Here is a 22,618-nt window from a genome sequence, read left to right on the forward strand (position 1 = left end):
ACCCCCTCGGGGCTGCAGCAGAGTTCTCTGGGTCCCCCAGAGCCTGGCTCCTGGCCCTGCCCAGACCATTGTCCACACACCTCGTCCTTCCAGCTTCCGGGCCGCCGGCGAAATGATTTGCTGCAGATGACATCAGCCCTGGGCTAAAGGCTGGAGGAGTGGAGGCGGCCACCACGAGGACGTGCCGGGTGGTCCTTTCCTCCTCCTCTTCCTCTCAGGCTCCTAGCCTAGTCTCCATATAAACGGCACCGCCTACCCGGCCTCTCACTCCCCGCTCCTCTCTTCCGCGCAGGGAGAGGGCGGAGGGGGAGGCGACGCGCGCCGGGAGGAGGGGGGACGCAGGGGGCGGAGCAGAGACAGCACCTTCGGAGATAATCCTTTCTCCTGCCGCAGAGCAGAGGAGCGGCGGGAGAGGAACACTTCTCCCAGGCTTTAGCAGAGCCGGCAGGATGGCGACCGTGGTGGTGGAAGCCACCGAGCCGGAGCCATCGGGCAGCATCGGCAACCCGGCGGCGTCCACCTCGCCCAGCCTGTCGCACCGCTTCCTAGACAGCAAGTTCTACTTGCTGGTGGTGGTCGGCGAGACGGTGACCGAAGAGCACTTGAGGCGTGCCATCGGCAACATCGAGCTGGGTAAGCGGTCCCGAGGCCCCCCAGGGGCGTGAGTGGGGAGACGCGCCAGCACGACCCCACCCAGGGCGCGACGGCCACCTTGTTCTCCCGCACGCCCCGCACCCACGCCTCTCCGGGCCACCTCCCACACTCCATCTGGACTCTTTTTCTGAGCTAGTTTCTAAATTATTTTTATTTGAGATCCAGAGAGAGAATCTTTATAATAGCCCTGGGGGATGGGTCACCTGGCTAGGACCGTGGCCACCGCCGACTTGGCCACCTCCTCTCATGCTCAGTGAAATGCAGGTGTCAGCGGAGCGGAGGCCATAATAAAACCGCAACCGCAGGCGGAGAAAGGGTGGGGTGAACCTAGCAAACCCTCTTCTTTCAGCTCCGCTCTCGCCCTAGCTAAAGGCTGGGACCCACCTCCCCTTATCGGATAACCTGGGGTCAAAACACCATGTGCCAAGGCCCACATGGGAATCGTCTTTATCACAGTCACCTCGTGCTCCCCGCCCCCGACACACACACACACGCACACACACACACACACACACCCCTCTGAGAATGAAGAATGCCTTTTCTGACTTAAAACTTACCGATCCTTTATTTTCCTGGGAATGACTAGGCTAGTCCTAGGGCCACGCCCGGTCCCCCCCCCCAGCCCCCGAGGATACAGGCGTGGAACCCGTCTACGCTCTGTTTCTAGACGAAGCTCTGCCTCGCTCCTGCCCCTGAAGTCCTGGCTGCAGCTTTCAGAAAGGACAATGGGACCCCAGGTTGCGGGGGTGGGCTTCTTTGAAAAGTCTCAGCTTCAGGGTCCATAACTTGAATGGGAGGAGGGGGTGGTAGGGTAGGGTTAGCTCCTGGGCTGGTGCGCGCACCAGGAACGGGCTCTGCGGTATCGGAATAGCGGTTCCCGGGGAGCCCTGGGCGGGGCTGGGAGGGTCCAGGAGGGCACAGCCTTGGGCGGGCGACGATCGGCCCGCCCTTCAGCCCCACCCGGCCTGCCGCAGTGCCCGCGCTGGACAGCCGCACCTGCCCCCGCACTGCGGCGCCCCCGGCTGGCACGGAGCTCGCTCTGGCCGAGCCTTGCGCCCACCTTTGACTGCAAGCGGTTTTGTTGCGCTCCCCACCCCCCAGGTGGGCAGCTCTAGCCTCTGCCTTATTCCGCCCTCCTCGGCATCCCTCCCTTCCCTTCATCCGTGGCAGAAGCCCCCGGGTCCGGGTACAGCTCCAGCCTCTATTCTCTTGGGGTGGTGCTGAAACGTTTCTGCCAGGAGACACCGGCTGGTGGGCGTGGTGCAGTCCGCACTGCGGTCTCTACGGCAGCCCGAGGCGGACAAAGGGCGTTCACGCAGTCCTCCTTTCCCTCTCCCTCCCACACGCCAATAAAAGATGGATGAAATGGTTTTGGTTTAGATGAATAAATAAATAAACAAAAGCTTGTCACCTGCCTCTGCATTTGGAAATGGCTACTAGTCCCCAGAACAAAAGGCTTCGGGGTGGGGATTGGAGTTGCAGACCCGGTTCTTTTGTTTAACTTTAAAGCACGGATTTTCCCTTTCAGCTTAAAAGAGAGAGAGAGAAAAAAAAAGTGAGCAGAAAGCCTGCCGTGATTTTTCATCTGGGAGTTGAGGGGAAGACCAAGAATAAGAGATTTCAGAAGTGGAATGCTTTTTCTGAACGTCTCAGTAATCCTTCATTTTCAGACTACGGGCTTTTGATCTGTTCCTCAAACTTAGTTTATTTGCACGTTTTTATCCTTGGAAAAGCTCACAAGTATTGACTTTGGGTGTGGCTATTGTGAGAATTAATGACTGTTTTAAAATCATTTTTAACTTAATATTTCTGGGAAATAGTCCATTAAGAAGTGCTTTTTCATCTCCAGAATTTTCAGAACCACCCATTGTGGTGCCAGGAGAGGAATCATCACGCCCATTTTTAGAGCTTGCGGACAGACCTGAGGGAGGAAGAGTGAGGGACAGACTCAAGGTCATGGAGCAAACCAGTGACAGGAGGACGGGTACCGCAGTGTCACTACTTGCGTGATCCAGTCTGGATGGGAGTGCCAGCAGGCTAACATCACAGATTCAGCAGGCAGTTTTCCGACCTTGTCTTTGACAAGTCATGTACTTGTGGGCACCTCTTGGTGCAGGGAGGCGGCTCAGCCATCACCTTGCAACCACATTTATCTTCCCGCTTTGTTACTGGGTTTGATCATTTCCTTAGGTATTCTGGTCAAGGATTTATTCAAGCTTCTTTCTGTTGGAGGGGAAAAATAGATGCAGTCAAGGATTTTTGTGCTGTACGTCCTGGTTTTACTAGCATTTAGTCCTAAAATTCCAGATTTGTCTTCTTAACACTAGAAAGAAAGGGAGGGAGGGAGAGAGAGAGAGAGAGAGAGAGAGAGAGAGAGAGAGAGAGAAAGTATTCGAGAGAGAGGAAAAGGCACAGCCCATAGAGGAACTGTTCACTGAATTTTCAGAGTGAGGACACCTGTGTTGTCCAGCTAAGAAAGCCATTTGCTAGGATCTCAGACGTCACCCCACCCACCAACCCTAATGTTCATTTTGCAATCACCATGCTTTTCTGATTTTTAATTGCCTAATTTGATCAGCTTTTTTTTTCTTTTTTCTTTCTTTCTTTTTTTTTTTTTTTTTTTGAGGGGTTGTGGATTTCTGAAATGGTTATATCGATCTCATTAAGAATCAACCAAGTGTGTGAACAGAGCCATTTCCTCCAGGGTAGTAACAGATGTTGCTGATCCTCTAGAGAGTGCTCTCCTGGGTCCCAGGGTCTCCGATGCAGCTCACACTGCCCGGGTTTCAAGGATAAGTGAAAATCCTGCTTCCCCAGCTTTTCAGATGGTCTGAGATGACTTAGCAACAGGGCGAGCAGGCTCTGTTTCCTTGGCAGGGCACACTGCTGCTTCAGCTGGCAGATCCCAGCTGGGCCTCCTCCAGAGGTCACTATGGTGCCACTGCTATTGTTGCTGGTGCCTGCAGGCTATGTTGTGTGAAGCAAGAAGAAGCTGCACCAGGGGGCTCAAGCTCTGATTGTGAGCTCCCCGAGGGCTGGGCAAACAGCTTCTCTCTCGTCTGTTAGCCTTTCTTATTTCCTCTTCCTTTCCCATTCAAACTGAGGCACTGTGTAGCTGGAGACCCTGGAGTCTGGCATATTTGCCTTCTGATTGATTACTCAGAGCACTCTGGAAAGGAAATAATAAATAAATAAATAAATAAATACATAAATACATAAATAATAACTCTAGACTCCTGCAGAAGGGTGGTAAACAATTCAGTTAATCAACAGGCCTGAAACACCCCAGTGTGGATGCTTAGTGCTTCTTGAGACCAAGGAAGAAGAATGCTCACTCTTATTTGCTCAACTGTGTTTCAAAAGCACAAAGTCAGGGTTGATCATTTCTTCTCCAGAGCTTCAAACAATAGTGCTCACTTGCACGGATTCATCTACACTGATGTAGTTATATAGAACTTGATCCCAAACTATCAGGGACACCATCAACTGATGCATTTGTCCCTTCCTAATTGTCCGCAATGTGGAGGTAGCTTGATATCCTTATTCTTAGCAAAATGCTGACATCTGAGTATATTTTAATATCTAGACTCTATACAAAAATACCCATCAGACTGAAATTTAAAGCATGGTACAGTGAGTTTTCATCAGTTCGTGCCATTCTTTCTAAAGAAACCAAGCCATCTAATGAATGTTAAGTGTCAGTCTGATGCTTTCAATTACGATTAGAAGGCCACTGTCCCTCTAGGTGACATGGGAAATAAGCAAGATGTGCTTATGAGAAGATAGATAAGTATAATGCCCACTGCCTTGGATCTTTAGGTGTGAGTTAATCTGGTTACATTGTAATAGTCCAATGCTGCTTTACTGAATATGTTCTGTCCAAATTTGTAAGCAAGAAAATTTAAGAACCCAGAAAAGCTTTGGGATTTAATTTTCATTGTCTTCTACCAAAGGGAAAAAAAAAAATGAAAACCATATATGGTTGGAGACAAAGAGATGCTAGAATGTGTTACATTTATTATATTCGTCTTCACACTTCCAAAGTCAGGAGGCAGATGGGTTTTTGCTTGTGCTGCCTAATTGGTGTTACCACCAAGGGCTCTGTGAGCCTAGCTGAGACACAAGCTAGTTAGTCCTCAAATGGAAGGTCGTTAAATCGATGCTGTATTGTGAACCTTCCCTAAGGCTTGCTTTAAAAAGTAATGTCTAACTTTTAGACTTAGAGATAAATTCTTATAGATGACTATTGCTTCTATTCTAAGATGTTATCTGAGACTTGAGGGTTTTTTTTTATTGCCAATACTCTAAAATGGTGCACTGTCCACATAAGACATTGTTTACATTACTCACAAATATGTGACGAACATTAAATCACTGGCTTTGTAAAGAGAAAAGCAAACCAAAGGTTAGGTCAAAGGAAAGCTGGGAAATCTTTTCTCTAAAAAGCATTTTAGCTGCTTCTCTGGTTTATGCTCCTATCCTAGGTTCAAGTTACCTTCTAGGTATAATCATAGGATTATAGGCTGATCATTCAGATACCTATAAGAAATACTCAAAAGCCCATTGAGGAAAATAACTTGTCAAAGGTCCAAGTAGCGGTCACATGCACAGAATGTCTGAGCATCAACGTGCATGGTGTTGTCCATTCATTTTCCTTTCTTTGGTCTGCTGCTTCTACTAGAAATATGCAGTTTTCATCCACTAAAGGAGAGGTGCTTTTTGGTTTTATTGTGCAAAAAGTTTCTACAAGATCAGGGTAAGCTTTGCATAATCCAGCCGGAAGACCCAGGATGCGATGCGCATCTTCCTTCCTTACCCCGACTAGCTCTGAAATACTCTTCCCCTTCTTTTTCCCTCTGTTAAAAACTACGTGCACGGCTGCTTCTTTGTGCATCGCTACCACATGGGGTGAGAGAAACGAAAAGAAAACACGGCCTGATGCTTCCTGTCCACCTGGGATAAACACAGGACAGTGCCTGCCTCCCAGAGTGGAGCCAGAATCCTGGAGCAGCCTAGAGCATTCTCCAGTGCCTGATGCCCCTTGAACCTAGCCAGGCATTTGAAATACAGAGATTTACTACCTCTAGCTGCTCCAGTTGTTAGCCCCTGCGTAATCCAGGAAGGACGAAGTCCTCTTAGATGGCTACAAAATCAAAGCCTTAATCAAGAGCTTGCCCTTAGAAATAGAGAATACTTGGAAAAGAGGATGAAGAAGATACAGCATGTTCTGCCTGCTTCAGAATCTCCTTCAGAACCTCTTAACAACACCCAGGTATCCCCTCTCTGGCTGCAGAGTCCAGAGGGAGAAAGAACATGGAAAGGGTTTATCAACATCAGGGGCTCCAGCTTTGGCTCCCAGTTAGGCATGAAGGGGAGATACAGAAATACAATCAAAAGCAATCAGTCTTCATTGTGAATGTCCCCTTTACTAGCAAAACCCAACGTAAGGGACCAACTCATTACTAAGTGTTTTATTTCTAAAACTGATAAGGCTCCAAAGTGTTCATTTCCAACTAAAGTAACCAAGGAGTCTATATAGTCTTTATTTTATAAACCAAAGCACCAATTGTACATCGTTAAGAAATATTTTGACTGGAAATTGCTCTCTCAGAAAGAGAGAACCTTGAATTTTTTTCTTTCACTGGCAGTTTACACACCGGAAGTTATTTTTACCAACTGTCTACTGGTTTGATTAAAAAAAAATCAACTCAATGGAGTTTTTAAAGTTTAGCATTTTTCTGTTGTCAAATTATAAGTGTAAAAGACATAAATGAATATAAAATGAACAATTCACCACTGGTGTCGTGACAAGGGGGGAAATAGCAAAGATCAGCGCAAGAGCAAGTGGGTGCCCAACCCCATACAAAGTCATTCAAATAAAGCAGCCATTTAGACATTACTTAGAACAAAGATGGAAAAATAGTATGAATTTAATTTAAATACATATGTCTCATTATTAACTTATTGACCTGGCTTGACAAGCCAGGAGACAAAATGGAGCTCTGTCAATGGTCCCAATTAAGCCACTCCGACAGGAACTCAATGGCTTTGCACACGAGGCTAGTACAGAGTGTATATGTTGAAGTAAAATATTCTAATGAATTCAGACCTCTCAACCTGTCAAGCTCTGTGGGGAACAAAAAGAAGCCATTTATCATTTCTCCACTAAAAAGACCCACAAACTCTCAACATGCTTTTCTTGTTAAAATTTAAATATTCCATTAGCACAAATGCAAAGTGAGGCCATTTAATGTTTCCAGGGAGACTCATAAAATTTTCCCTTATAATTTAGCCTCTCCTTAGGAATGTTAACTCTTTCTCATCTGAATCTTTCCCGCTATTCCTATGAGAAATTCTCCTTCTGTCTAAGGGGCACACAGCTGTTTGAGAAGGTTCCTCTGATGGAAAAGGTCTTTGTCCACTAATCTAGAAGCTCAGGCATCGGAGTTAGAATTTCAAGGCCACCTGTACTAGTGAGAGCAAGTTCTGGGCTGGTTTGGCCATGTAGTAAGACCCTGTCTCAAAAAAATAATAATAAATAAAAATTAAAATGAGAAAAAAAAGAGAGAGAAAATGAATTTGAAGATATCTTTTCATGTATAGTGAACTGAGCTGTACAATCTTTTAAAGGGTCTATATCTAATATATCTTTAAGCAAAATATGACATATAATTAAGATATGTGCTGTACATATTTATTATATGTATAATGGACATGATTCCCCCTAAGATAGGAACATAATGGTGGTAAATGGAGGCAGACATTAAGGATTTAGAGGTGGGTGTCATGCACTGCCATGTAAACCCTCTAGGCTGATGGCACAAATACTAATCAATCAATGTTGATCAATTGATCATTGGCCTTTTGGTTAGAGATAGTTTTCTTGCAGCTATACACCTAAGGGCTCAAGCCTGTCTTAGGAGTTTGATAATAAATATTTGTTGGCTCAGAAATTGGTTTCTGGCAGTCAAGGATGTTCACACCAGTGTACAGTCCTGGTGCTCTGTGCTGACTCCATCATGAGCAGTCTGTTGGGGAATGTCTAAGCACATGCACATGAATACACATGCACATGAACACACATACACACATACATGTGAACACACATACACAGATGTTGTCTAGGCTTCTGAGACTCACAGCTTTCCTGGCTTCTGTCCGGGGTTCTCATAGCTTGTTCTCTGTAGACACCTCCTTTGGGTTGAGGAGAGAGAGAGAAGAGTACAGAAGAGATCAAGGAGTTATGGCTAGCACTGGAAACCACAATCGTTCTGATTCTTAACTGTGGGTTACTCTGGCCCTTGATTGCTCCTTCCGGGCTAATGCAAGGAAGTTCATGCCCACTCCCAAACTACCAGAGTTTTATCATGTAAAAAAAGTTCTCCTGGATTAAAAAAAATCACTATAACTCAACAATTGTAAATGAAAAGTGCTCCCTGACCAACTGACTGAATAAATTAAATGACTGATAGGACCCCTAGACCAAACCTTGTGTTCCACCTGCTTATCAAAGACCACACAATTTGGGATTGATGTGGGTAAGGGATTAAGAAACCAGTGAATGGGAGAAATCACATACCCACACTGCAGGAGCATCCTCTGGAAAACAGAGACGGAGGCTTGAATAGCAGCTGTCCATTCCACCTGCATCTGACACTGGCCACTTAGTAGTGGAATCAGAAGAAGCTGGTGGTTGACTGGGGCCTCTTAGCCACAACTGTCATATTCTGTGCCTTCTGCCTGCCTTGAGTCTGTCATTTCCTAGTAACTGTTTGCTTTCCAGTCCAAAGCTCTGCTGCATGTATGTTTTAGGAGGGGCAGAACTCCAGGCTCATGTTTCTTCCTCCCTTGTGTCCCAGGGGAGGGGTCTTTCCTTTCCCATTTGTGAGCATCCACCGCTAGCCAAGGAACCCAACAGAAAAAGGCCTGAGAAAAGTCCATGGGGATGCTTTCCAAACCACAGTGAGATGGCTCACGGGAAGCCTGCCAACTGTCTTCCTTTTCCTCCACAGGGATCCGATCATGGGACACAAACCTGATCGAGTGCAACTTGGACCAAGAGCTCAAACTTTTCGTATCTAGACACTCCGCGAGATTCTCTCCTGAAGTTCCAGGTGAGTCTTCTGTTCAGTGTTAGCCTAGCTCCTGACAGGATGAGGGAAGTGGCCGTTGGCTGGAAAATTTCCTCTCATTCCTAGAAGGTTCTTTGTATTTATGTCAATGACTTTAGCCAGCAGCCACAATCTGAAAAAGTAGAATTTAAGTGATCACCATGTGGATTATTTATGGTGTGGGTTCTTAGGAGAGGTTGTAAAGTCCATCTTATTTCCCTTTGGGTTTCAATGTACTCTGCCTTCAAGGGATTACAGACTACTTCAATATCAATTTTACTCAAAGCTCTGAGTACAGATTGGGTGCTCCTACGATCCTCCACCTCCCTTCTCTAGAAAGAGAAAGGATACATGGTGTTTCAGACACAAAAGATGTTTTCAGCTCCTTAGTGTGGGAAAGAACCTGATGGTCCAAGCTGCCGTGAAAATAGCCTTGCTTTCAGAATAAGAGAATCAAAGGTAAGGACACATATGTTGGTAATATATAAAGCTGTTCCCTCCGTGAGGATGTGCCCGCCCACATCTCTGGGCTTTGGTGATGGTTTATGCAGATTCATCTCTTCCTCCTTTTTGAGCTATGCATTTCTCCCGTCTGGTCCCATTTGGGCATAATAAGGGCAGTTTCTGGTTCCTGAACTCTCTAAACCCAGGTGTGTCTCTCAAAATGGCTACCATTGAAATACTACATTTTATTTCTAGACTATCATTTAAATCTAATATAAAATCAAGAGTTTCCTGGCTATATGCTTCTCCTCTCTGAGTTCTTATTGGGTTGACAGAGCATCAGGCATGAAGGTCAGTCTGTCTTACATGACCAGATCGTATTCCACTACCCCATGTGCACTGAGAGTCAAAACCACTTGTACAGAATGTAAATGCCTTCAGGAGTCACTCTTCACTTGGTAATATGGCAATGGCACCTCCCCCTGCTTTTTCCTTTTGACTTTGAGAATAGAATAAAACCCATCCATTCAGTGACCCTCTACTGTAGCTTTCCAGCAGAGAACTGACTGTGTTAATAAAAACGAAGAGAAGATGGTGGATGAGATGGGTGTGGTTTGGGCCGGGTGGGGGGTTATCTAGGGACCATCAGCACATAATTTGCTAAAGGCTGGGTACAGCTTAAGGTGTTCGCTCTGGTCATTATTGTTTTATTTTTCTATCTTGCAAATCTCTGTAACCACCTCACAAAAGATAAGCACCCTTTGCCAACAAGTGTGTTTGTTCCAACAAGTAAATGCCAAGTTTCTGTCCCTTCTCTGTAGGTCTTTCTGGCTTTCTGTTTTGTAGGACTTTTTCTTTCTTTCTTTTACACACATGTGGCTTTCATTGTATACCTTTCATATTTGGATTGCCTTCCTATGATGACAAATGTGTATTGCAAAATGAAAGGTTGAAAACAAAAACTGCTGAAGAGTTAACTCTTTTCAGGCTAAAGGCCTGGCTTGGAGACTAGAAAGAGAAATCTTTCAAAATTGCCATGTTAGCCTGATACACCCTGTTCCTCCTTCCTCTTGCTGTCACCTGCTTTAAGAGTGGGTCACCAATCTAGCAATGCCAGTGAAGTGTTCAGTGCTGGTTTGGGGACTGGCTTCTGGACATACAGAATCCTTGGCATTATAGCCATCTGCAGAGTGGGTCAATGTTAGGACTGTCCCTCTCTGGGTGGTACAGGATCCAGCTCCCCTCTGAGCAGAGCCGAGGCAGTGGTGCCCCTGTGGAGTCATGAAGTTTTCTAATCGAGACTGTGCTATGGGCTGAGTATCCCTTATCTAAAATGTTTGAGATCAGAAAATTCTTGAATTTTGAAGATTTGGGGGTTTGGGACTTTTGTATCTTTAACCCCCAAATCTAAAATCTTTAATCCAAAATCTAGAGCCTGTTGCTGACAAAACCCTCAACCTGTCATCGACAAAAGCACAATTTAGTGCCGGTCTTGGGTGTGCTGTGGAAAGAGGTTAAAGGGCAAGGGCACAGATTGAGGTGGATGGAGATTGAAAGACTGATCCTCTGGTGATGTTTCTTGAACATGCTGGAGAATTCTAAGTGCGTTCAAGTCTAGTGGTCTCTTCCCCACTAGCTTGAAACTCAGTAAAAGCATGTTGTATCTCTCACCCCGTTTACAGTGGAACCAACGGAGTCACCCTCGGTTAGAATTTCAAGAATCTAAGTCTACTTAGAGGGAAGGAATAAAATGAGTGATGAAGGCCATAAAAACAAAAAAGCCATTCAGTCACTTTAAAACTATTTAAATAGAAGCTAGCATGTGCCATACACTGTGAAGATGAGCTGAGTAATAGCATAGTCATGACCTTTGTCACACTTCTGTTCTTGGAAGGCGTAAAGTCCTGCACCCTAGGCATCAAACGGGTCCCTCCTCCCACCCCTGCCCTTGTTGGTTGGTTTACTGTTAGCAGCATTACAGTAGGATATTGGCTATCCTCTGAGACTGGGGAGACAAGGGCTCAGGTGATAATTAGATCTGCTTTACATTCATGTTATTTCTTTTGTTATTTTTAGGAATCAGAAGTCATATAGGAAGAATTGGTGGTTGCCTTAAATTGCAAAAGGCAAGGCATGTACATGGAGCTAACTCTCATACTAGTTTAGACTTTGTACTATGGCTTTGGAGTTCATTGGGAGACAAATCAGGTCTCATTCAAGATCACCCTGAATAGTCATTCGGGAGCTGGAATGTAGGTTGCCTTCTGTACGTAGATGGGTTGGCACAGTGTGAGCTCTTCAAAACGTCTGTCTAGAGAACTTGAAATCCTGTAGAGTGCTGACTATGTGATTTTTACATTGGTCAGTCACTGAAGTCTATGCCAGTATCTCAAACCAGCTGTGCATGGACTGGCTTTCGAGATCACTCAGAACACTCCTGCTGTGTACCAAGGCCATTCCCTGTGGGATTTTCCCTCATCAAATCTTTCTGGCCACTTAAGAGCTGGACTGATAGGCACAGTGGTCCTGAACAACCTAGTCTTTCACTCAAGAGAGAGCTCTGCAGCTGAGTCTTTGCGACATAAAACACTATCTTATATGTCCTTCTCTTTCTGAATCCACACACTATCATAAAGCTTTTGTTCATGGATGTGAGTTTTGTGACCTAATGATGGTGGACTCGAGTCATTGTTGCAGGTCTCCAGGAGTAAGAATCTACAAAGCGTTCTACGGAAGCTCAAGGCAGCCATGATGCATAGAATTCGACTTGCTTTCATTTCTGTTGTTTCTTTCCCAGGTTTAACTGTAGATCTTGGTGCATAGGGGAACTTATCTTCTGAGAGCATAGACAGTATCCCATAATTGCCTGTATTGGGGAGAAAGAAAGGAAAGAAGAAAGAAAGGAAGGAAGAAAGAAAAAGGAGAGAGAGAGAGATCTCCCAAACAAAAGAAAAGAACACCAATTTCAATCCTCTCTTTTTTTTTTCACTTTGTCATTTTTCTCTGTTCTTTAAAATGGTTAAAAATTTTGATAACCCAGATCCTTGCCATCAGTACAGATTACAATTTACAGATTGTAATTGACCATTACAATACAGTTACAGATTCTGAAGCCACCTCCCCACATTTGTTCTTAGCCTTATCATGGGTGTTTCTGAATGACTTTGGACACTTAAACATTTCATGTCTCAGTTTCCTTGTTTGTGAGTCGGAATGCTTCCTTCTGCTTCATAACATTGTCATGAAGGCCAGTTGAATGAATGTGTATGAACACATTACAGCCTACCTTCTGGGGGAACTAAATATACATGAGTAGCCATCTCCCATCTTCACAAGGAAAATATGTGTGTCTTGTGTGTGTGGTGATTATTATTGTCTGTGGGAAATACCAAGTTCAGATATATGGCTGGCTTCCTTCTTGTAATGATTTTTAATTTATATTAAAGATGATCCTCAGAAGCAGGTGACATTGGCATTCTCAGAAAGCACATAGCTCTTCTTTTGTCTGGAGGGGCAAGAATCTTCTCATTTAGTCATAGATATATTTCCAGCACTGCCCTCAGTTCTTTGGGCAAAATGAAGACAGTGCTAGAGTTGAGCCAGAGTAGAGGTTAGACCATTTGCAACATGGCCTACCATGCCGGAAACAAGGGTGATGATATAGGGTGATAGCCCTAGCTGTCTCCTTTACTGTGATGACCCAGTCCCTCCAAACCTCACCCTCTGCATCCACCGCTGCTTCCTCTTCTCTCTTCAACCCACCAGTGACTATAGTGTCTGCCAATCTTAAGAGCCTCACATTTCCTGTGGTTTACTTTCTTAGTCAGCTGAATAAATAGTACAACTCCGGCGTATTTGAGTTAGTTTTATCGCTACTAGCTACTAGAGCACATTCACAAAAGCCTTCTTTTGTCCTTGTTGATTTTGAAATGTGTACATGGTCAGTTCTGCTTAGGAACACGTGCCTTTCCGGTAGAGGATGAAAGATAAACAAACCGCAGGTGAGCATCTTTAGGTCTGTGCTAAAAATATCCTTTCCGGAGATTGGTTTAGGTTAGAGAATTAAAATCGATCCTTTACGTTTCAGTCAGGCGAGTCTTTTCCTTCCTTTCACCTTAATGATTCAAGGTCTCATGTCTAACATTGGCCTGCAGAGTAAGAAAAAAAAAATCGACCATGATCTTAGTTAGGCTTTGTCCCATTTCCGTGTCTAGTCCTGATATTAGATAGCGTTATGACTTAGCTGTGTATGCTTAGAGTATATCCATTGCTCTACAGTGGAGAGTCATGAATGTATTTTTCAGCCTTGCTCTCAGCCTTTAAGCAATAAAGCACACAAATACATCATCCCGTTGTATTCAAGGGACTAACTTACCATTCAGGGAACCTGTGACTGCAGGTTAGGCAAGGCTCTATCCGGCTTCTTCCTCTGTCCTACGTACGTATGTACTCAGGGTAGGGTCCCTATCCACACACCCACATGGCTCCTTTGTCCTTTTTCATTATGTCGTTGTCCAAGATGACAGGAGGAACTCATTAAAATGGCAAGCCTTATTTTTCATGAAATAACCAGACTCACTGAGGTAAATGGTCCCTGCCTGGGAAAGAGTTATTTTATCACAAACCCTCCACTGGCCCTCCTCCTCAACCTGCCTAGCCTGCTTGCAGGGTGGGCAGCCTGCTTGCTATCTGTCCCTTGCCCCTACCTGCCCCTGTCCTATTGTCCCCTTCCAACTGCAGAGCGCAGACCACAGCACATAGCCTGCCATTTTCAAAGCAGTCCAAAGTCACACCGTTCAGAGTCCTGTGGAGTCTATGGCACAAGGCTTGATACCTGGGAGATCAGCATGCCTCTTGGCTTTGAAATTTCAGGGGCTCTTTATTTTCACACCCTATCACACTAGGCGTTTTCCCTCCTTTGGCACAGGTGTGGCCAACATAAAGGAAAAAAACCACCGTGTCATTGCTGTGTTCGGGGCCTTCATCCCCCAGGGAGGTAATGACAGCTTGTTCACACCACCTAGAAATAACTATTCATCTCCATTTTTTTTTTTAAACCTAAGTAGAAAGGATGTTTTAGTCTGCCGACAGTAATGGCTCTCAAGCCGTTCCTAATGGGCACTGTGGAACTACTCCATACGGACCAGCATAGGCAGGCCTGTGACAGGAAGTGGACTGCCTGGGCTCAGGGACCGTGTTAGGGAATGCCAATAACCGGCCATTAAGTGCAGCTAAGTGCACTCCGGAGCAGCTGCTGTCACTGCTCAGTGAGGGGACATCGCAGGCGGCCTCCATGCATTTTTCTTCCTTTTCGGGGATTAAAGTGCCCGTGATTTTACTCAGGGTCTAAAAACACACAACAGCAGCGAACTGCCAGGCCCAAAGACCCACACTTGCTTACGGCCACCTTTTGGATCATTTTGGTCCGTGTCTGACATTTGTGTCGATGTGCTAGAGAGACTGGCAGATGAGGGATAGATTAAACACAAACTGAGAGATTGCTTCTTGGATTTCAGGCACGTGGTATTGAGTACCTATTAATAAGCAAAGAGGGGTGAAGGATAATGTGGGAGAAGACATCCCTGCTGTTCATAATTTAGATGGGAAAAGACATCATCCCTTTAAAACTCACTGTTATTTTACAAAGAAAGCACTTCCATAATTTACATATTGTGTTTGCGTGTGTCTGTGTGTGTGTGTTTGTGAGAAAGAGAGAAGAGATTTTTTTACTCTATTCCTAAAGACCAGGAGTGAAATGAAAAACCTAACAAGCTCCATGTTTTGAATGTTCCAACCTGTGATGACAAAGGTTGCCCAGGTACCAGCACCCCGCCCCCAGCAGCAACCCAAGACTAATTAAACGCTACCGCGGCAACCATCAAGAATCTCCAAACATCGTACTCCAGGGCTCACCGGTTTTGTTCTCTCACTGCAGTCTGAGGGTGATCGCTATTGTGTGTGAAGTCATATTTCCTTGGTCCTGGAGACATGTGGGAAAGCAAGGAGCACTTCCCCCAGGGAGGCACCTTAAAAACGAGCTGCGGGCCCTGGGCAGCTAACACAAATAAGACAAAAATAATGTGACTTTAATAAACTCTTCCAGGGCTCAAAGGATTGCCTGCACTTAGAACTAGTGAGACAAATGGTCACAGAAAATAAAACAAGAGAGTCAGGATGGGATTTAAAAGGAGAAGTATGTGATTCGAAGCAAACACTCAAAGCCCAAAGTGCCCCACACCTCAGTTTAAAAGATTCAAATGGAGTTTGCTGCTAACTGTTGCCACAGGATGTAGAAGGACTGAGATAAAACCCAGCATCCTAAGAACTGCCCTTACTGTCATGGAGGAAAGGCTCTATGTCTGCCCTTTGCTCTTAAGCCAATCTTTCCTTTAAAAAAAAAATGGAATTTTAGTAGTCATGAGAACAGCACTGTTGAATGTCTGGCCCAAATGCATAGATTCTTGGAGAACCTAACAAGACTAGTATAGGATGGAATGGCTCCTACTAAGTGTTCAGCACACCATGCCTGGCCCTGAGCCACTATTGCCTTTGGATTCCTGAAATTCAGCAAAAGAAAAAAAAAATCACATTTGGTAAAAATAAAACAAGAACTGATAGAAAAGATCAAAGATGGGCTATGTCCTGCACGTAGGTGGACGATATGGGTACAGTGAGCAGCTCTGCAGCCATCTTGTGGAGTCTTTACAACATTTTCAAGCTCTTAGCTGGGGGACGTGCTTTCGAAAGACCAGTGCAAACTGCCAGTTAACTGCACTGGAAAGATGCACTGGATGCCTGCTTAGACTCAGGACTGACTGTTCTTCATCTAGAATTCCAAGGAGTTAGTCAGTGCAAAATTCAGAATGTTGGTAGTGCAGTTCAGTAGGAAAAGATGTGTGTGTTTATGTGTGTGTGTGTGTGTGTGCGCGCGCGCGCGTGCGTGCGTGCGTGCATGAGAGAGAGAGAGAGAGAGAGAGAGAGAGAGAGAGAGAGAGAGAGACAGAGACAGAGACAGAGAGACAGAGGCAGAGGCAGAGGCAGAGGCAGAGGCAGAGAGTTTTATCCTGATCCTGTGGAAAAAAGCCAGTCTCCGTACATTGTGTGGTGTGTCTTTTGAGACAATGCCATTGTCAAGCAGTCTGTCATTTGAAACATATGCAGCAAGCCCAGTTAGGTTTGGAACTCTGCTGGAGTAAGCTGACTTACTGGTGAATCCTCTCCTGAAAGTTGGCTCTGATTATTTTTATAAACAAGACAGCTAAGGTTATAGCGTATACAGACCAGAAATTTGTGAGAGCGATCTATATAAATTTCTTTTATTGAAGACATGCTAAAATTTTTTAAATGTGCATAAATATGGTCCAAAATATATGATCTATGCTGTTTGGGACATAGATGTTGAAACCTCTTTGTGGCCTGGGAAATTTTGAATCCAAACTCAAGTATTCCCTAGTTTGAACCTTTGTTGTAGAGTTAAGTCCTTCAGCTCATTGATGGAAATAGTTATTTTAAGGATTCATGACTTGGGAAATGACGTAAGAAAACTCTGGCGGGAAGTAGGTGCCTCACTTCCAGACTGTCTTCATTCTGAGTGCTGGAGAAGTGACAGAATGGGAGACACTAGAGGCGATCCTGACTGAGCGAAGTTCCATGACATACGTGTGAAATAGCTGGTTCACTACCCTCGGGCTAGAGTGGACGTGCTGGAAAGGACTGGCTCCCTTCTTCAGAAGGCTCTGAAAGACGTGCGCAGTGTGCCTGGCTCTATCAGAGCCTGTTGTCAGCCATGTCTTTCTTTTGTAGCAGCATAAGTCACTCTGCATGAACTGCTTCAGTCTTACTGACTGATTATAAATTTGACCAGTCCCTTCCACTGTGGATGGGGGCTTCAGCAGAACACAGTTTGCAAAAGAGTGAAGCTGTTTTCTGAGCCCACTTCCAGGTTCTGTAACCCAGGATGCCATGGGTGCTACCACAGTCCCAACACGGAAATGCAGACAGGCTTGTCCTCCATTCCGCTTAATATGTTTTGTTATTGTTGTTTTGTTTGGCTGTTTGGTTGGTTGGTTGCTTTTTGGGTTTTTGAGACAGGGTTTCTTTGTGCAGCCCTGGCTGTCCTGGAACTTGCTCTGTAGAACAGAGATCCATCTGCCTCTGCCTCACAGAAATCCACCTACTTCTGCCTCCCAAGTGCTGGAATTAAAGGCATATGCCACTACACCTGGCCCAGCTTAACACATTTTAATTAATTAATTAATTAATTAGTTAATTAATTAATTAGTTTCTATTTTTGTTTTTTCCAAGAGCAGAATTCTCCATGTAGCCCTGGGTGTCCTCCCTGGCTGTCCTGGAACTCACTTTGTACACCAGGATGTCCTTGAACTCACTGAGATCCACCTGCATCTGCCTCCTAAGTGCTGGAATCAAAGGCATGTGAATGCAATCATGCCCAGTTTTTTCTTTTTAAAGAATATTTTATTTACTTATTATATGCATTGATTATATTTGCCTGAATATGTGTGTGTGTGTGTGTGTGTGTGTGTGTGTGTGTGAGAGAGAGAGAGAGAGAGAGAGAGAGAGAGAGAGAGAGAGAGATCCCCTGGAACTGGAGTTACATAGACAGTTATGAGCTGTCATGTGGTTTCTGGGAACTGAACCCGGGTCCTCTGGAATAGCAGCCAATGTCCTTAACCCCTGAGCCATCTTTTCAGCCCCTTAACACATTTTAAAACCAGGTTTAAAAGGTCTATGAAAGAAACCTTATTTAGAAAATCTGCCTGTCCCATCTACTAGGACCGTCAGTCGTCATAGCCTTAAGATGCTCAGAGCAGTGACTTCCCAGGATAGGGACTTTGTCCTAGCCTTTTCCTATCTCTCCCTGTAGAAAGTGTGAACCAGACAAAACTTAATCATATTTGCACAACAGCAGACACCTGTGTGGAAAGTAATTTCAAAAGTCAGATCTGTGGGTGTTTTTATCTACGCAATGCCAAATAGGAAATAATGTCATTGTCTTTTCCCATTCAAACAAGAACGTGCACGCTGGCATTTGGTGCTGCCTAATACCTCAGAGTAAGTACTTATGCACAAGTGTTTGGAAGAAGGCCGGAGGACTGCAGCTTATAAATGTGGGGATTAAGTGTAGTTTGAGTGGGTTAAAAGTCCCAGGCACATCGTTTGTTGCTCATAATTGAGAATGGCCTGCGTTTTAATGAGTATCATCAGCTATGGATATCTTGTCATGTGAACCATCAATTAACAGGGCATAATTTAACAAGCCAGTACACGCAGATATAAATACCCTTGGGGAGCTATGATCAAATCAGATTATTACCAACAATGTGCATGCAGGTGATCGTTACCAGAAAGCTGGGGTTATCCAGATGGAAAAGTGATTTTTATGGTAATATGACTTGTGATTGGCTATTGCCATCTGAGTCTGTATTCATTCATTCATATACTTATTTATTTATATATCTATGCATGTATCTATCATCTATTAATCTATTAATCTATTAATTAATTAATTTTGGTTTTTTGAGACAGGGTCTCCCTGTTTACAGAGGGAGCTCTGTAGACCAGGTTGGCCTCACACTCTGAGATTTGCCTGCCTCTGCCTTTGTGTGTGCTAAGGCCACCTGGGTTACATATAAGGCCTTTAAAGTAATGGCTGAATTTGTCCCAACTCTAATTTGATTATTGTTTTTTTCTAAAATCTTGTTTTAATTTATTTATTCAACCCTAGATGACATTATTGTGTGTTCACAGAAAACCATACAGAGCAGGCTGAAACTTGAAAGAATGATTTATTTATATACTAACACCATTGGTGATAATGTATGTTGACAACAGTATGGTAGTCAGTCACTCAGAGGTTCTGTTTATGACACTTTGTGGGGTTATTCTTCCCCAAGTTTTACAATGCAATGATGCAGTCAGGGTTTTTTGTTGTTGTTTGTTTGTTTTAGGCAAATACCTCAGAATTCACTTAGAATTCCTAAATCAGTTTTAAACGTGAATCTAAGATATAAACTATTTGTAGTAAATATGGGTTTGGGAATATATTCTTTTTTCTCCTTTCTAGAGTGATGTCTTTAGAGATAACAGAGTGGAAAGAGTCTGGATGAGATGTCTTTATCTTTCTCTTTTTTAGTTCACCCTTTAAGCAAGTATTGTCACTTAGAAGCACAGGCCAGCAGGCAGCATTACTGAAGGGGCCACAGAGCCCAGCCACGCTCTCCCTCCTGTATGTCTTCTCTGTGAAAGTGTAATGTAAAGCATAGTTGATTTCTCCCCCACACAGTCCTTTAGGAAGCCACTAAACACAAAATCCAGCCAAGATTTAGAGCAGTAGTTCTCAGCCTTCCTAATGCTAAGAGCCTGTAATACACTTCCTCATGCTGTGGTGTTCCCCAACCACAGAATTATTTTCATTGCCACTTCATAACTGTGATTTTGCTGCTGTTATACATCATACTGTAAATATCTGATATGCTAGATATTTGGTAGAGACCCCTGCGAGAGCATTGTTTGACCTGAAAGGGGTGACCCACAGGTTGAGAACCACTGATCTGAAAGGAATGAAAAGTGAAATTGTTTTTAAAAAGTTTGTTGCCTAAAATATCTTTAAATTTTATGAATTTTTTAAGGGTAATTTTGGCGCTACTTACATTTCCACTTATATTTGGTGTGTGTGTGTGTGTGTGTGTGTGTGAAGTGTGTGAGGGTGTATCACTTTGCTTGTAAATTACAGTTTTGCATCATATGAGCATAAGCAACAGAGGTTGCACAAGCTCCTAATGGATCTGGGAAACAGGTTTTTTTTGAGAGATACCATAACATCACAGTGAAACATGACGTGTTTCTGGCCAGGCTGATGAAAACCCCTCTACACTGTGACTTGTGTGAAAGTATAGCACATACTCCTGGGACAGTACATGGTAATTGATAACGGTAACCAACTATCACTGATCAATGTGTTTGCTAAAATATACTTCGTGTTGTGATGTAGAACATACTCCCATTTAGGAGAAAAACATTTTCTGTGGAAGTGTAGCATGTGCCCCTCCCCGTCTGACTGCACCTTGTCCTTGCTTTGGGCCTTCACGCTCACGCTCACGCATACACACCATTCATTCACACACAACCCCCGTGTCATCTGCTTCTCTCTCACTTTCATATTTCCATCTCACTTTTTTTGAGATAGCATGTCTCCCTACTCTCCGGTCACAGTCGTGTTTTCTTCAAATCATGTTGGTTTGGGTTATTTTTAGGCATAATGTCAGCGTTTTGTTTTTAAAATAAGCCTTACATCACTGTCAGTTATGCTATTATGTCCTGTCTGCTTTTTGTTTTATTGTTTTATACATAGAACAGAGATTATTTTGTGCCTTTGGAATATCATTCCAGTGTATAAATACAAATGAAATAATGTATCAAGTTAACTCACTCCATGGGGTCATCTAGAAATAGGACTCTATCCTTAAACCGGCTGCTGCTGGCAACCTAGCAAACTACCCAGCAAAAGGATTTTCTATGCCTGCTACACAGAACTCCTTGCAAATTTGACACTAGTTAGAAACAAAAACAACAGAAGTTCCAATTTACAATTCAGAAAGAAAAAAATAATAAAGGAATTAAACAAAAACATACTTTGAGTAAGTAAAAGCAAGACCTTAAATTAATCACAGAGCAGGCTTCAGACTGAAAACTTCCAGGATTCTAACTTTCAGATCCTGCTCTTTTCCCAGATGTCTTGAGAGAAAGAAGCAATGCGGTTATAGCCTAACCACAGAGACAAAGAGGCTTTAAGTTAAAGAGCCTTAGTGGGTGATGTCAGGACCTAGGCTGACAAGGTCGAGGTGATGACTCATGAGGAGTCACCAGCTCAATAAACTCAAATCACTTTACAGAGTAGAACATAAAAAAATAAAAACGTGCTGCCATTACTTACCTTATCAGCAGTTTCTTTGTTATAGATTTCCTTTAAACATGAAGGTGTTGTATATTTATTTACAAACTATCAACTTTCAGAGATGTGACAAAAACAAGTGGCTAAAAGCCAACTTCTGAGAGTGCTGGGCAGAGCCCTCCACAGGTGGGCCTGGGACGGAGACTCTGACCTTGAATCACCTCTGCTAAGTAGATGTGTGCTCTTGTGGATAAATTGTAAACGTCACTGTTTTCTAAACTTTATCTCTAAGAGTCCTTTTATACATAATGTTCTGCTTTTTTTTTTTTTATAACAACCAATAGAAAAAAATGCCACTTATAGATTTGGTAAAATGCTTTCTATGCAAAGGTAGCCATAACTGTTAACTATGAGCATAGCCAATGGGTCAAGCCAAGATGTGTTTATATGAAGTTCTTTGACATCAGAATAGAACAGAAGAACTTGCTGGGATGAATCAAAAATGCAATTATGTACACTCACTGGTTCACTGTCCCTGATGTGTAGAATCACTTGTCTGGGAAGTCTGGGGCTCTGTCACATAGGAGGGCTAATAGTGGTGTGATAAATAAGTAAATGAGTTTGTCCCCACACAACCTCCTGTGGTTGGAACTAACTGTCCATCAAGATGCAGAGGCACTTATCAGCCACACAAGTAAACCGCTAAGGAGGAGAGGAGAGTGTAGTGTCTAGCATATGGCAGAGGAGTAGATCCACCAAGGATAAGGGAAGTGACGTCACTGATGAAATTCACTAAAAGTCTTTTCTTTTGTGTTCAAGATGAGTGATGGTCGCTATTTATGTCTCCTAAGTTAGCAGTTTGCAGTGCCTAGTGTTAGAAGTTGTAGAGTTTGCAGGGTTGTTTTGCTTTGTTGTAGACTTTGTGTGGATCACCAAAAGCTTACAATCTATCCTCTATTGCTTAGGAAATAGGAGTAAGGAAGTAGAAATTACTATGAATGTGCTAATATTTCTCATAAGGCTTTACACTATTCTGCTGAGATGTAAGAAGAAAAGCTAGAGGCTGGCACAAGTTTTCACTGGCCACCTAGAGACACGTGATTAGTGGCAAGTGGTTGGTGACAGCAGAAACTCCAGGGCCCAGAGAAAGAAACCAGCGCAAACATCTGGGCACCAGAACTCAACGGTTTTGGTTGTACCTGTTCCAGATGTTCTGCTGTATTGGAATCACAGTGCTCTGAGAGGTCCTCAGAGGTGCTTTCTTCCCAGCATCTTCTTGCCTGCCTTTGCTTACAGGGATCGTAGGAAGTGATGATGCTCCAGTGTCCGCCAGGCTGGCTATCTCCACCATTTCCTTTTCGTAGATCAGCATGGTGCTGCTTCCTTGCATGATACCTCACTCAACTTTAGATAGCCCTCTATCATTTCATAGAAAATATGTCTAATTATTTTTGGGGATACCGTTATTTTCCAGAACTCTGCTTTTTTCCTTTAAGAA

At 43.9% G+C, this 22,618-nt stretch overlaps 1 protein-coding gene across 1 annotated transcript in view; it reads left to right on the plus strand.

Moving 5' to 3' along the window:
• Positions 1 to 291: 291 nt before the first annotated feature.
• The window catches only part of Map1b (microtubule associated protein 1B), a 96,583-nt gene continuing 74,256 nt past the window's right edge, over positions 292 to 22,618 (plus strand). The window contains exons 1-2 of the mRNA XM_028790198.1: positions 292 to 633; positions 8,667 to 8,768. Coding sequence (XP_028646031.1) covers positions 450 to 633; positions 8,667 to 8,768 — 286 coding nt within the window. The 5' untranslated portion in view covers positions 292 to 449. The remainder of the gene's footprint in view (positions 634 to 8,666; positions 8,769 to 22,618) is intronic.

Source organism: Grammomys surdaster, unplaced genomic scaffold (genome assembly GCF_004785775.1).
Source record: "Grammomys surdaster isolate TR1022 unplaced genomic scaffold, NIH_TR_1.0 125876, whole genome shotgun sequence".
Lineage (NCBI taxonomy): Eukaryota > Metazoa > Chordata > Mammalia > Rodentia > Muridae > Grammomys > Grammomys surdaster.